Below are 14,865 nucleotides of genomic sequence, written 5' to 3'. Positions count from 1 at the left end.
TGACTCGCAATTGTATTACATGCATGATTAAATTTTAATTAAAGCCGGCGTACGAAAATACAATTGCCGATTTCTCAAAACTTAAGTGAATGCAAAAGTAATTATTTCAAACAAACAAAAAAAAAGCATGCACGTGTTTAAATTTTGCATAGAAATATCGACGAATGACCAATCACTTGTACACAAATATATTCCCTTTATTTTCCATGAAGTGGTCAGCTTGTCCTCAACTTTATCCATATACTATGCATAAGTCACTTACGTTAACCAGCAAGAAGCGAGCGACGCATTGCGGGCACACAAGATGTTAACTTTGCTGGCAGGCGCGCACCGCGATTAACTGCAGCAGGATGAAAAGAGGCGCGAAGATCTCGTTATAATCGAGTGTGAGATTGCCGGTGAGACGCTTGCAGAGCAGGAATTTGAAGAGAAACGTCATGAAGAGGAACGTGCTAGACCAGCAGAAGCGCAACAATGCCGTCTTCAACGACATCTCCAGCAGCATGCGAATGAAGACAATGATGCAGAAGTAGGCGTTGAGCGCGTCGCCAGCAAACAGTGGTAAGAATATCGTCCACCACACATTGCTGTAGTTGTCCGGGTTGTACTTGCACACGAATGTCACGGTGAACAGCAGCAGGGCAATCAGATTCGTCCATATTTCGAAGACGGTCAGGCCCAGCCACTTGACGATCTCCTCGATGGTGAAGAACATCTTTACATGCCGCGTGTCAACACGATGCGAAGCGCTGAATTCGCGCGGATTTGGATCGCATAATCTAATTCATCTGTTGCCGGCTCCAGATCATCTTCAGAAACAAAACAAAAACAAGATATTTATCACTAGAATGACTAAAAGGAGATAATATGACTCAAGAGTGAACTGTACTTTGTTTCTCGTCTGGTTATGCTTGTTTTCCACTCAGTGAATCAACTTTATGAAAGCAAACTGTCTGAATCATGACAACTTCACTTAATTTGAAACCATAAATCAATGTGATGACCAATTTCATTTTTATCAGTTAAAAACCAGTTCATGTCTATTACCTATGATATCAGTAGTGAAAGTATTAGCAGAGATTTGAAAGACAAGATGCTTGGCAGCAACTTGCAAGGCCAACAGGATTGCCTTCTTGATCGTCGCCCCTAGGGCATAGATGGTGATCTCGTTGACGCCCTCGTAGATGAGTTTGGAACAACGCTCCTCAAATGCCTAGATACAATCATATTGTTGCAATGTGCGCATTTTCAGCGAGCAAGCTGAACGCAAAATTGAGGTTACTGAATTGTCAATGCTTACTTTTATATTGGTGAATGCTGTCACGTAAATCACGTTCTCGGCTTTCTCGAGTTTCGCAGGCGGCCGTTTGACCAACTTGTGCGTGTTGCTGAAGTCCTTGCGCTCGACTCTTGGTAATTTTCGTCTTGCTTTTGGTTTTTTCACATTATCAGCCATTGTCGGCAGTCAAGCAGCGACTGTTGTTGAGCATACTTGTGAAACGTGTTGAATCAGCGCCAGATCATTATTTCCTCTCGTACACTTGCACGCAGCTAGGCAATCAGATATACACTAAATCCACATGATTCGAAATCAATTAAACTACAAATCCTTCTAAAAGTTAATAAAACAACAAATATTAATCAAAACTAAAACATTTTTTTCTATATTTTGATGATAATATTTTTAAAAATTAAGTTAGGCAACCACACATACACGTTACACAATGTATTTAAATTTTCGTTAAGTTAAACAAGTGTAATTTATAAGTAGCCAAACATAAACTAAAAATGTTGCAAGCCGCGGTTGGTAGCCCAGCAAACCTTAAATATTTAATTTCGTCACTTGTTAAACACACGCGATCAACACAAAAGTGAACTTTTTTATATCGCACTGCTAGTGATCACAAAAGCAGTGTAACAAATGTTTACCAAACATGTCGTGGCTTCTCCAGAACACTTTATCATGGTACCACAAGTTCTGCATTCGCGTATTAAAATCAGGCCCAATTCCCAAACACATCGCCATTATTATGGACGGTAATCGGCGATACGCCAAAAAAGAAACATTGCCTACCACAATGGGTCACATAAAAGGTTTTGAAAAGTTAACGGAAACATTGGTTTGGTGTCGAGAGCTGGGAATCAAGGAAGTCACAGTCTACGCTTTCAGTATAGAGAATTTCAACCGAAGCAATGAAGAAGTAGACGCTCTGTTTGCACTCGCATGCGAAAAGTTTGAAAAACTCCTCGGAGAAGTAAATGATTTACATGCCAAGGGAATCTGTATTAGATTAATAGGGAATTTGGATTTAATACCAGATAGACTAAAGGGACACATTGCTAAGTCAGTTTTGCTTACCAGAAACAACACGGACGCATTTTTGAACATCGCATTCGCTTACACCTCACAAGACGAAATGACGAATTCTTTACAGATGATCAAAGAAGGAATTGCACGAAAAGAAATTTTCACAGAGGACGTTAATGAAGCTCTGATAGGAAGATGCATGTATAGCGGAAGAAGTTCCCGACCGGAGGTACTTATCAGGACTTCCGGGGAGGTCCGATTCAGTGATTTTCTTCTCTGGCAAACATGGAACACAAACGTGATGTTCCGCAAGGTGTTATGGCCGGATTTTTCAATCTGGGACCTTCTGGCATGCGTGTTTCTGTACCAGGAGAACTTGAACCATCAGATCAGTATAGGGAAGTTACTAAGGTGTGATGATTTTGATAATATCCGCGATAATAGGGTAGAGGAGTTTGTTTCAAGAGTGGAAGACACTAGAATGCAACAATTGCAAGTGTATGCAAGCAGTTAAATAAAGCAATATTATCTTGTAAGTATCTGGTATGTCCAGATTGGTGCTCTCTTCAAACTCCTATTTGAAATTGAAATTCGGTGCTTATCAACGCTTATCGGAATATTTTAAAATGCTAACTTTACAAAAGGTTATCTAGCATTTCGAGTGTAACGAGTGGTACCCACTCGAGAGGCAAGCCACTCGGGTGCAACACGCCGGCAGCGCAGTACAATCGCTGCTACTTTAATCCGCTACTGGGATCGTGGGATCTCCTCCGGCGTGGGAGACCCGCGAGAGCGTCGTAGGCGCCCGCTTGTTGACGTTACCACGCTGCTGCACGCTCGCCGCCGCAGTCGTGACATCGACAGCTGTGTTGTTTTGCGCGCTCTCACCGTTCACCGCGTATCCACACCGCACCACGGTAAAAGCGGCAGCGGCGAATGGCACGACCCACGATCGCACAACAACGCGACACAACCATCCATCCATCCATCCGCGAACCGCGTGCAGTGCGGCGCACACGGCACACACATCGCACACGCGTTCGGATTCGGCCTGTGCCGTCGCGAGACCCGGGCCCGCGTCTTCTTCTTGTCCGCAGACGCGGCGTGGCCAAGTACAGTGAACTCAAAGACGCGCGCGCGGCTGATCACGGCCGGATCCTGTGGTCGATAGTCGCGATTGGGCCTGGCTGATGAAGACTTACCAACAAGACTGAACAAAACCACCCTACAAGAAGAAAACTCCTCGAAGAAACAAAAGCCACGCTCTGATTGTCCATACTTTTGGTATTGTTGCAGCAATGCCGAGCTTTGACGGTAAGTCGATGGAGTTTATTTGTGGATGCATGTCAGCATGATAGCACGACGGAAATTTACACGGGACCTTACAGAGACACCATTGTAGCCTACTGCCTTTCTTATCAATATATATCCTATTCATTTCAAAGCAATGCATTCACCTCAGTTCACCTCGCCCAGCGTGTGTGCGGTTGTTGTGTTTTGCTGAACAGCTGATCTGCGCCGCTTCCATTCCAAACATTCGAGCGCACACAGCGACGAACGGCGAGTAGTCCCCTTGTGTGTGTGTTCCCTCATGCAAACTTTCGAAAATGCATTCAAACGCTTTGGAGGTGCGCTCCATGGGTTGACGCAAGCACGGGTCAGGGCCGGACTTAAAGTGCGGGCAATCACACCGGACCTATTGCCCAAGTTTCCTTCGAATGTTTTCAAACATTTCTTAACGCGTCTGATGTTTACCCAACACTCACCGATGCTTTTACCAAACATCCCAGTGCATATTATTTATTTGACACGTGTCAACCTGTCTTTAAACTTTTCTGCATTTCATCAATCAATCAATCAATCACTACGCAGCAATCGAATATTGTGCAGTCAGTGTGTAGTTGAAATATAAATTAAGATTTTTTTATTGCTGATATGCTGATTTGACTGATGTGATATGCTTGTATGGATGTGGTAGCCTAGTATTCCATATTGTGCATTCAATGTGCACAATAAGTACTGATTGCGTACGGTGCTCTAATTTATACCGATAGAAATCCGAGCGCACACGCGTGCGATGTTGCGAGTGCACAACAACGGCAGCGGTGTCCCAGGCTTCACCGAGTACGAAGAAGATATTCACTTCGACGAGGACGATCCGGACTTCGGCGACGACGATCTGGATCACCCGCATGTCACACCCATAAGCATGCCACTATCGGTACCCATTTTCCTCAAAGGTAAACTTTTTATTTTTTTAATCCAATCAATTTCGAGCATTGCTCAAATACCAAGGGTAATCGAGTTGTGCTGTTGAACGCAGGTTGGACGCGTGTTTGAAACCTTGAAATTCAATTCGCGGAAAAGTCCGATTTGATTTGGCCGCCTTGCCCCGCGGCCGTTTCCACGTCATAAAAATAATTAATAAATAATTTAATCCGAGCCGGTCGCACTTCTTTTTTTTTTTTGCTCACGTCGTGGGAATCAGAACAAAGACCGATCGCGCCATTATGAACACAATTTTATTGTGATTGCGGTGTCGCGAATGTGGATCAGAAGCCTTACGTCGCGCGGCTATAAAAAAATCCACGTGAATTTTACGAGCTGATTGCGCACGAAGCTCGAATTCACGCGAATTTGAGATTTAACATACGCGTCTCTCACCAACCTCAGAGAAATCTCGTCCAATACGGACACTCTTTGTTTAGTCTTCGAGTGATCGTGCATTAATCAGCACTTATGTAATTAAGATCGTGAATATATGCGCGATTTGCATAAATGTGCATTGTCGCGCGGTCGTCGCGCCGTGCCCGTAAATTGCCTCACTTGCCGCTGAATATGCATGCACATTCGGATTATTTTGGTGCGCGAAGAGAGAGATACGCCGAGAAGGAGCGTGTATGCTTATGTATTCATATTCGAACTCGCTCTCGTAATATTGGCTAATGTTAACTCTAATAATACTGCGGCACCCAGGGTCAATATTGCATAAATATTTGATGGTATTTTTAATTCCGTTACAAGAACCACTTTTTTTTTGTTTACTTGATGGTATTGTTTATATGTACGACGTGCCTCATTAAATTTCGTTTTAAAACAATTGGCAATTTCGTTGAACGCCCCATTGAGATAGCGATAATACTTTAATAAATACACTGTGTATAATTGACGAGCTGCGGATAGATTACCGTCGATGATAGGAGGAGTTTTAGTGCGGAGCTAATAAATGCCCGAGTGCGCTCTTGTTGTTGTAATAGGATCAAAATAGCTAAATTATAATCCAAGTGTAAATGAGCGAACGTTTGACAGCGAAATAAAAACGACGCTCCCCCAAATTACCGCGCGCGCGCGTCACGTGCGTCCCTAAATATTTGCCGAGCGTTTAAAGTCATTTAGCGGAAAATCTGTTTGCCGCCTCGGCCGGACTTTGGAATCGCGCGCGATGCCGGATTCGCAGCGAATTCACCGCCGCCCCGTCGTTCGCTGTCACCCAACAAAACACATTCAAGGCCTCTCCCATCGCGCGGCGGCCTAACGACAGTTCCACGGTGTTTTGATCAATTTCTTTCCGTCCGCTCGAACTTACTAACTTACTTACCTCGTGCATATGTTTACCTTTCACCTTGCCAGCTTTGAGGTGTGAGGTGTTCGAATGCGCACTACGCATTAGAACGTGATTATCGAATGTTTAGCAGAGGAGATTGAAAGATGGAGGTGGCAGTGGTCGAACGCTTTATTCGAAAGTGTTGGTATTTGTTTATCGGTTAATCATTCGGGGTATTTGGTGTTATATTGAAGGGATATTCGAATAGAACTGCCTCCTTGGCCAGGTTGTAGAGTTCCAGTTTATCCAGCAGACGTTTCGATTTGTACATGCATTCATATTCAAATTTGGTCCGTGGAGGTAGAACTGTGGCGCTCTTTAGATAAAACTCAGCGCGGAAATACTGCTTCAATCTGTAGCAGATCTCCCCGAGCATGTACATAATCGGAATGTAGTAGTTGTCCTGTTTTATCTGATAGGACCTCAGCAGGTAATCATATGCCTCCTGCAATGAGGTATCCGGAACTGGGCCAAACATGACCTTCGTGAACATTCTCTGCACCCAGTTCATATGACTCATGTCAAAGCACCACTTCCCAAGGATATAATAACAGGTGGAATCGTCCGGATTCATCTTGATGGCTTTCTTCAGAAGGATTTTCACTTGCGGGTATGCCAAGACTCGCTTGTCCAAACCATCGAAACCACTCTTGGTGTCTAGCACGATAGCCATCCACTTGTAGATATTCGGATTGGGTTCGAAATCATTCGCGGTAAAAAGCAGATCGTACGCTTCTGTGATCATCTCTTTGCGTATATGGGTGGGGTAGGTGTGCTCTTCCTGGGAGAGTTTGTACAGGGACCTGGCAATCCTCCATTGCACTTCTATGTTATCGCTGTGTTTGAACCGATTGAGAAGTTCGTAGACGTCCAGGTATTGTTCCTCTTTGTAAGCTCGGTCAGCCATGTCGATGACCTCGGATGTGCTCCTGGTGGTCCAGTATTTATGCTCGCTAACATATGGGTTGTGTCCATGGTTGAGGTCGCGTAGATCGGGTAGTGCAGCGAAATTCTGGGCGGCATTGTCCGAAATCGCCAGGAGCATCGGGAAGATTTGAACGGTGCGGGAGGCGATTTTCTTAATTAATGTTTTCGTCGGTGGGGCGATCATCATGAAACCACCAACTATCAAAATCAACTACCTTGCAGGAATGTTCACTTTGGTAGGAAGTGATGGGAATGATTACGATTAGCGTGGTATGAAAACTTCAGAATTTAGATGGAGAATCGTAACGAAATTATGACAGATTCTGTATTTATTTTCCGATTTTTTTATTTGTAGAATAAGTTGCATACTATTTATTGTAAGGAATTATTTTTTCGTATTCATGGGAATTCACAATTCTCGATTGACACTTGAATGATTCCGATAAATCCCAGTGATCACGCAAAACAATCACTGTCATCCACTCGTTCCGTGGCTCGAGTGTTAAAAAGTTCAAGTACTCTGCGGTTTAGTTTTGCAATTAAAATTATCTGCGCATCATTAGCTACGAATAACGAAATACATCAACCGGCTTACACTAGCCGGTCAAGTCTGAGTGTCTCCGATGTCCGCCGCGTCCTTGCCCCAGCGCCAGACCCGCAATTCACCTCAAAAAAATCGTCGCAAAGTGCATTCGTTTAACAATTATGCCAATCACATGATACACCATCATTATATAACAAACTAAAACACATTAAAACATTGTTTTAGCATATAATAACTGTATGATTATCTTATTACTTGAATGCTATTGCGGTTTGAACATGTGACGATCGTAATTGGATCCAGCACGTTTTCGCCATCGGCGTTTCTCGTGAAAAAGTCACGCTCCGACTCATCGCCAGCGATTTCTGATTTGTTTACATCTCTGTGCGGTCCTGCACGACAAATAAAATGCATTCATGATTCGTTGTCGTGCATCTAACTCTGCGGTTTCGACATTTACCAAGATAATCTTCGGACTCAATTTTCGCCACCATCTGCACAACATCCGGCGTTTCTCGCGCTCCGATCACAATCGGAATGTCCAATGAACATCTCAATGGGACGCTGGTCTTTTTGCGCGCGACAAACACAACGTTTTCGCACTCGTCGACTCGGGGCTCAGCTATTCGGGCCTGTTACTAAATTTAGGCCTGTCTTGTCGTCGCGCGCGTCTCCGTGCAGTGTTTATTTATACATTTTTGTTAATTTACAAGGCGTTTATTTATACGTATTGTGTTTTGTGAAACGCGGCGCCGCGCTTCACACAAGTTCAATGCGAAAGCGGCTAAATTTACGTAGCTTTACGTAAAAAATTCACGTACAAAATTCATTAAAAACCGCCGATAAGCATGTGTGAAATGCTTTGAATGTGAAAATTTGTATGAAGTTCCGAGTATATACACAATACACGTGATGACGTTGCATATCACTTAGAAAACTTCATAAATATATTATTTCCCATTTACGCAACGCCGAAACCGCATCGATAACACTAATACAAGAATTAGCATTAGGCGCACTGTGATAACGGCTATCGCCGGCATTGTAATATGTTTTTATTTTATGTATTGTTGTTTTTTTTTTCGTTATTTTTAATGCGTTGATTTGCAATGTACGGAACCTTGAAACTGGAAAAACGCTTCGATAACGCTGTTATCGCCGCGATCGTATCAACATGTTTCACGGTCCAATGTTGTTTTTCGTTTCCCAGCCCAAGCGGGAAATTCAAACGAGTACGCGCGTTATCGCCACCCAGTCGGATCAAAATTCGTTATTTATGCATTTACGAGCGGCGCATGGAATGCGCAATGCGTCTGGAGCTACTAAAAAGTGTCTGCGAATAATTTGAGCACAAGTAAATAGATAAATATGGAAAAATGCTGCATTGTCATCATAATGGCATTCCGTCGTCGGCTAGTGTCAGCAGCGGATAGATGCGCACGGGTCGGTCGGGTCATCGATTGTTTCGACTTTGAACGATTGAAACGCGCCGTGGACGCGTGTGTATGGCCGTTTGAAATTCTGATAAGGTGCGCCAACAATGCTCAAGACCTCCAGACGGCTGACTCAAGTCCCAAGTCACGCTCGGATGATATCAGTGGAAATATTCGCATCACGAAGATTAGGTCAACAATTAGTTAACACCTACACTCATTCGGCTTGAATCATTTTTTAACCACTCGCGTATTAGTTAGATGCTAATTTGAGTGTTTCGCACAAATTACAAACTACATCTTCGCGAAACTGGAAAATCTATTTTCGATTATTTGTGAGAATGTTTTGATCGTAAAGACGAAGTTTTGCAACAGAATTTTGTTTGTTACAATTAGGATTTAAGCTGTTTATTTGCGCTTATCGCTTTGATCAAAGTTCACGTGCCCCCCTCGTCGAAAAACACCGGCAAAAGCAAAAAATAATTAATTTTACGGTATCTTGGTAGCACGCAGTGTTAAAAATTACTTTTGCAATTACAATTTGTCATTGCAAATTCTAAAAGTATAATAAATCTAATGTATTCGTGCGATTCTAGTGAATCCTAGGAGGACCTAGGTTAATTAAATTATTTCTACAATTGCAATTCATCTTGTCGATGCAATTAACATTCATTAGTGCAAATATGCACATAATAACAATGACAATTGCGATTCTAAGAATTGCCGCGCTGACGTATAATTGCACCGACGTAACTGTTTGTTATAACGTGTTTTTTTTTTGTATTTGTTTGTGACACAATAACCGAGCGCAGTTTTGATTAAATTCTGATATGAAATGACGCCCGCTTTTTATAGCATTCGGGAGCTTGTTTTGTGTATTATGCAACGGTGCAAGCTCTCGACATTATTATGGCAACAATTGCCTACGCACTGTTCTTGTTTCTCATTTTTCATAATGCCCTGGAGCAAGTAATTTACGCGTGAATTGGAATAATTGCCGCGCACACAATGCTCCGATAACTTCGGACGCATAAATTAGTAATTGCTAATTCGGCTGATAACAAGCCAAATCACATATTTGTGTTATTCATTGTCGATAAAACACAATCGTTGTTTATAAGGTTTTTTCTTTGTGTGTGATTTGGGCGCGTGTGTCGCAATTTTTAAGAAACGCGGAAGTGCGCGCCGAAGAAAACGTGGCTTCTAGACGCACGAGGAGAGAAAAAAATCGAATAAAACACGCTGAGAATCATTCCTGAATGAGATACATCAGCCGCACGCGATCTGATCGCACACGCGAGCGCCCATGCTGTGCGTTTATTGCGATGTAATGGTTTTTGCGGCGCAATTCATAACGCAACTCAATTATTATTAGATTAGGCGTAAAGTTGTGGAGCACGGAGAGCAAATCCACGGCCGACGGACGGCGCGCGCGTAACGAGCGACGACCCGTTCGATTTGGTTTGCATCGGTTTTTGTTAAAGTCAATTAATTAAACGCCAGACCATACGTGTTTGAAAACAAAACCTCTCTTCTACTGAATGCAGCGCGTGTGAATACAATCAACAAAGACACAAAGTGGTTTGCAGTCGCGGGTAATCAGGTGTGGAATTCAAGTGCAAATTTGGCACACTGTCGTGTCTCCTGGACGTTTCCGGCTTGGAAAACTTTCGCAGTCGGCGCTATAAACGAATTAAAGCTCGTCACAGAGAGAGTCGCGCGTCTCGTGCGATTCGATATCGAGCTTACGGTCGCTCGTGCGCTCGCTCCTCCACCACCACCACCACCACTACCACCCACGGTCGTCGGCGGCAAAACCGCGCCAGCTCCCACCAGCGTGCATGTCGACCGCCTCAGTACGCTTGTAATCATCGTCGTGTTTGCATCGCGACTGCTCTCCGGTTGAAAAACGCGCACGGACGGTGACCGCAACGAAACCTTGGCAAAACCACGAAAACAATCGTCAAATCAACATAATACTATCGCGAATCGTCAACTTGTTCGACCAGCGGTGATTCTGGTGTTTGGACCAACCCATTCTCTTGCCCCGACTACTTAAACTGTAAGAATATTAATTATATACACAATTATTGCCGGTGAATCGTGTGTTGAAAGTGAGCGATTGTTGGATTTGTTATTGATTGAAATCAGGCGGTTTGTTTGTGATGATTTGCTTGACATTATTTCCACTGCAAGTGTACATTGCAGTGCGTGCCGCCAAGTTCGGTTCACTTCCCATTGCGAAAAATCAATAAATTCGTGGCGGAGGCGCGCGTGCCGCCAACAAGTACGTCCTCGTTTCGTCGTCGCATTCCTGTCTGGCGCGTTGCAGCCTGCATAAATGCATCCCGCACGGACGTGTTGCTTCCAGCCATCACTTAACACCTCTCAACAGGGTGCAACCAACTCCTAAACACTTCTCCGTAATTTTAAAATTAATTTCGACTTGTTTGCATTATTCCCCTCCCCACCTGAGTTTATCGCTCAACATAAAATTTATCGAGTCACTGCTCAATGCTCACCGTGTTCCTGTTCAGTCAGTTGTTTGAGTCTCGCGACAGTCGCAGGACGTCTCGTTGCATGCGTAACGCCGCCGCTAATAACCCGGGTCAGGATTTCGATCAAAACACGCGATACACGAGTTTCTAGATCTAGGCCAATCGGACGCGGGGAGACGCGTTCGCATTTTTTCTCCAACAACAACGTCGGATATCCAATTTTAACGAGTCTATTCTCTGCGTCCTTTTGTGCGGTATTTTCACACCCTGTTATTAAGTCCTCACGCGTCACTCGGCCGGCGATTGTAGCGTAAGTAACAATTACTCGTCGACGTCGTTCGCCTTCAATGACGCAAAACCCACAATCAATTTCTTTGGTGGAACTTTTAATTCAATGCACTGACTAAATACACGTACGATGTTGTTTTTTTTTTATTCTTTCATGCATGCTTAGTGTAATGCACGTTAACGACGTCGTCTAGTCACAAGTTTTGCCCGACAAGTTGCCAAATTTTTATTGGCGAAAATTGCGAACTTTTTACTATGTAAATAGACGTTGAACGACCGTCCAACAATAGTCGGCGTATTGCAATAGTATCTAATTACACCGAAATTACAAACTTTTGCAATGTTTAGCGTGTTATGTGAGTACGATGTAATTGGTTGCTAATTTCGGCTTCTTCTCTTTATTCTAGTGCCCAGCAAAATGTCACTGGCCAGCGTGCATCCAGTCGATATTCATTCCAGTCACAGGTAAATATAATGTTATGATTTATGCTGTTTAAGGTCTTTTTAGTCATTTATTTCTTCTCGAAACAAAAAAAACAATGTTTACTGCAACAATGCAATCAATGCAATGTCAATCGGTGGTGTAACTGGTACGGCTTTGTGTTTTTCTTTTTTTTTGCATTTTACAACCGTTTATAACATGTCGCATGTTCACCGATTGCCTTTCAACTTGCCTTAACGACCGTTTAAGAAGCGCGCGTATTTTTGGACTCTGAATACGTGTTTTTTCACATTGTTATCGCTTTAATCAAAGTTCACATACCGGCGGGCGAAAACAACGAAAAACGCGATAAACGAAAAACAAAGTTCTGTAAAGTACCAGCACCGGCACATCCGGGGCAATATTGGTTCGAGGCGCTGGTAAACAGAATAAAGTACTGTACATTATGATGATGTGGATGTGTGTGTATGAATATGTGCGCGGAGCTTGAATAATACACGGGATACGAGCAATTTTCCAATACGGCACACGTGTGCACCTATTTTCCCAACGACGTCCACGTGCAGAGCAAGTTCACAATCGATTCGGGGGTTTTAACTCTGATTAATGTGTTTTGTACACTTACTGGGCTACTCTTGACGATGATGACGATGCGGATTGAATTTTCCAATTGGTTGTGGACAAAACTCGAAAATCCGCATTATCTCAAACGCTCAGTTCCTGCTCATGCTCACTTCAAAGCCGAGCCAGCTCTCGCACATCGCACGTCGAAAAACATCTCATTTATCATCATTGTTTTTGAATGGCTTTATATTTTTTTTTTCACGCGCGAGTACGTTTTAACGACGCGTTCGGCCTTGCTCATGATCTCTGCGCGTCGCACGCTCGCTGCAATTTTATTTTTACTTGTTTTATATAATTCTTGGCATGCGCTATTCGTCCAAGTAGGCATTGAAACATAAAAGCGCCGAAAAAAAATCAACAACAAACAGCACAACTGTCAGTTTTAGCGGGGTGTGCCCAAATTACACATCGTGCATTACTATTTTTTTTTTTGCAGTTCCTTAACGCTCAGCCACAGTCTGGACGACGTATCAAGTTGGAGTTCCTCTGTCGAACAGGTGATGACTATCGAACAGCTCCGCCACCAGCTCTCGAGCTGTTTCACCTGCGGCGTCTCCTGGAATGACCGCCACGTCTCGCTCGACTGCTCCGAATGCGGCGGTTACGCCATGGAGCGACCATGCCCCGAATGTGATGGCCACTGCGGTGCTGTCTGGAAGCGGGATCTCACCATGGTACGAACCACTCATCCCACACATAATTTGATTAATTTTATTATTGTCCATTTCATTATTTTAGTCGCATTCGAGCGGAAAAGCCCGCTGGATTGGCGCGTGCCTAAGCGAAGATAAAGAACCCGACCCGAACAGCCGCTCCCGGCAGCCGCCCGCCGACGGCGCCGGCGGACCCGAGCAGGACCTGAGCCAGCGACTCGAGAAGCTCACCGCAGCCAATTCATGACGGCATTTCACGCTGTGAAGACACACGCGCGGCACCATCGGCGTTGTCACGCATCCAAATCCTATCTACACGCTAAACTTAAACTAAATCTTATAAACATTTAGGCAAATTTATACTATTTGTAATTGGCGTTTCGCACGTGGTACATGTTTCGAATTGAAGCCTGTTGGGGAGGGAAACGCAGGGGGACACGGTGGCGAATTGGACGGTCGATTTGAAATCATCATCTTTCGTTGAGGCAACCATTCTAATCAAAAAAATCAAAAGATCTGTTGAACGGACGAGAACGTGCACAAGCTCTGCAGTATTCCAGCCGGCGCTGGTATCCGGCGTCGCGGAAAGATCCAGATTGTGGCGCACTCCATTCCTCAATCATCAATAAACGACTTGTAACACTTGTACATAGTACTGTAGCCATTTTAATCTTGTGTATCACACCTTCATGGACGCTTCTTGAAGTCTACTACTTAAGAGACCAATACTATGCGCTTATGTACGTGTTGTGTCGTTTTGGTAGCACTGGTAGAGTATCTATTTTTATTCTCCCCGACGGCAACGTAATCTCCATATCGCCTTGTGAAACAGGAGGTAAGTTTGGTGCCCAGCGCTCGCTCGCTCGCTCACTCTGCTCGAGAATTTATTGTATTATAGCTATTATTATCATTGTGTACTTTGTATAAGACTATAAGGCGAACACTATTCTGGTGGATAATAAATGATATTATTACATCATATGACATTCCGCGTCGCGCCAGCCGGCGCACTCGTATAGATCGTATTTATTTTATTTATGTAATAAACACGTTTGTACCGTCGATTGGAAGCCGGCGATGATTTTACTGCCTTTCCATCAGTGGGATCGTGTGCGCATGTGTTGTGTTGAATTATTATATTTAGAATTAACTGGATATCACCGGCGTGAATTTATTTGCGAATATTGCTGATAAAAGCGCGTTTTGCGCAAATTCACTTTTTTATGAAGCGTATGCAACACATCGTGCCATCTATGAGGTAAAAGAAAGTTGAGATAGTAAATAGTTTGAAGAAATAAAATACATATATGGAGACATTTTAAAGCTTGACAGATACTTGGATAAGTTTCAACTTAAATATGATGATTTGCAGTATCATTGCAGCGTTCTACGCCAATGGAAACTATTATTAAACCGCTACGTAAATGGCAAAGTGATCAAAATGAACAAGATATGTAAAATATAAACATCAGACATCGTCAACGATCGCTTAGAAACTGAAACAGCCGTGAATCAAACGAGCATGATGCTGTTGCCAATACTCA

General features: G+C 43.5%; 5 protein-coding genes across 6 annotated transcripts; 2 read left to right on the top strand and 3 right to left on the bottom strand.

Moving 5' to 3' along the window:
- Positions 1-176: 176 nt before the first annotated feature.
- On the bottom strand, positions 177-715 carry LOC135795044 (transmembrane protein 203). Its single transcript, XM_065306599.1, has one exon. The coding sequence runs from the start codon at positions 713-715 to the stop codon at positions 308-310; it is 408 nt and encodes a 135-aa protein (XP_065162671.1). The 3' UTR covers positions 177-307.
- Positions 585-1,529, bottom strand: Rpp20 (ribonuclease P protein subunit p20). The gene is made up of 3 exons (XM_065306587.1): positions 1,301-1,529; positions 1,048-1,213; positions 585-809 (listed from the first exon to the last, which is right to left on the bottom strand). Exons 1-3 carry the CDS (start codon positions 1,454-1,456, stop codon positions 718-720), a joined length of 414 nt encoding a protein of 137 aa, XP_065162659.1. The 5' UTR covers positions 1,457-1,529; the 3' UTR covers positions 585-717.
- A 47-nt stretch (positions 1,530-1,576) lies between these two features.
- On the top strand, positions 1,577-2,844 carry LOC135794994 (dehydrodolichyl diphosphate synthase complex subunit DHDDS-like). The gene has a single exon (XM_065306542.1). The coding sequence runs from the start codon at positions 1,935-1,937 to the stop codon at positions 2,820-2,822; it is 888 nt and encodes a 295-aa protein (XP_065162614.1). The 5' UTR covers positions 1,577-1,934; the 3' UTR covers positions 2,823-2,844.
- Positions 2,845-3,015: 171 nt separating this feature from the next.
- Pino (protein pinocchio) lies at positions 3,016-14,302 on the top strand. Its single transcript, XM_065306567.1, has 5 exons — positions 3,016-3,622; positions 4,363-4,548; positions 12,010-12,067; positions 13,105-13,342; positions 13,407-14,302. The coding sequence occupies exons 1-5, from the start codon at positions 3,607-3,609 to the stop codon at positions 13,566-13,568; spliced, it is 660 nt and encodes a 219-aa protein (XP_065162639.1). The 5' UTR covers positions 3,016-3,606; the 3' UTR covers positions 13,569-14,302.
- LOC135794972 (regulator of microtubule dynamics protein 1-like) lies at positions 6,024-8,234 on the bottom strand. 2 transcript variants are annotated; one of them, XM_065306512.1, is made up of 2 exons: positions 7,639-8,234; positions 6,024-7,581 (listed from the first exon to the last, which is right to left on the bottom strand). In XM_065306512.1, exon 2 carries the CDS (start codon positions 7,024-7,026, stop codon positions 6,073-6,075), a length of 954 nt encoding a protein of 317 aa, XP_065162584.1. In that variant the 5' UTR covers positions 7,027-7,581; positions 7,639-8,234; the 3' UTR covers positions 6,024-6,072. The 2 variants fall into 2 exon arrangements, with proteins under 2 accessions (XP_065162584.1, XP_065162593.1); XM_065306521.1 differs by having other exon boundaries at positions 6,024-7,775; positions 7,844-8,234.
- Positions 14,303-14,865: the final 563 nt, after the last annotated feature.

Source organism: Atheta coriaria, unplaced genomic scaffold (assembly GCF_025399875.1).
Source record: "Atheta coriaria isolate IRGN ID8LTWV9N9 unplaced genomic scaffold, Caltech_Dcor_3.1 hic_scaffold_1_pilon, whole genome shotgun sequence".
In the NCBI taxonomy this organism is placed as follows: domain Eukaryota; kingdom Metazoa; phylum Arthropoda; class Insecta; order Coleoptera; family Staphylinidae; genus Dalotia; species Dalotia coriaria.
This window is presented reverse-complemented; position numbering and strand designations above follow the sequence as displayed.

What these genes read in the sequence shown, in the direction of transcription:
- LOC135794972 (XM_065306512.1), bottom strand. Translation starts at nt 7,026, where the DNA reads ATGATGATCGCCCCACCGACGAAAACATTAATTAAGAAAATCGCCTCC.
- LOC135794994 (XM_065306542.1), top strand. Translation starts at nt 1,935, where the DNA reads ATGTCGTGGCTTCTCCAGAACACTTTATCATGGTACCACAAGTTCTGC.
- Rpp20 (XM_065306587.1), bottom strand. Translation starts at nt 1,456, where the DNA reads ATGGCTGATAATGTGAAAAAACCAAAAGCAAGACGAAAATTACCAAGA. An exon ending in CAGCATTCACCAATATAAAA is followed by an intron (nt 1,214 to 1,300) that starts GTAAGCATTGAC and finishes GATTGTATCTAG; the next exon opens with GCATTTGAGGAGCGTTGTTC. An exon ending in TTTCACTACTGATATCATAG is followed by an intron (nt 810 to 1,047) that starts GTAATAGACATG and finishes TTGTTTCTGAAG; the next exon opens with ATGATCTGGAGCCGGCAACA.
- Pino (XM_065306567.1), top strand. An exon ending in GGTACCCATTTTCCTCAAAG is followed by an intron (nt 4,549 to 12,009) that starts GTAAACTTTTTA and finishes TCTTTATTCTAG; the next exon opens with TGCCCAGCAAAATGTCACTG. An exon ending in GGAAGCGGGATCTCACCATG is followed by an intron (nt 13,343 to 13,406) that starts GTACGAACCACT and finishes TCATTATTTTAG; the next exon opens with TCGCATTCGAGCGGAAAAGC.
- LOC135795044 (XM_065306599.1), bottom strand. Translation starts at nt 715, where the DNA reads ATGTTCTTCACCATCGAGGAGATCGTCAAGTGGCTGGGCCTGACCGTC.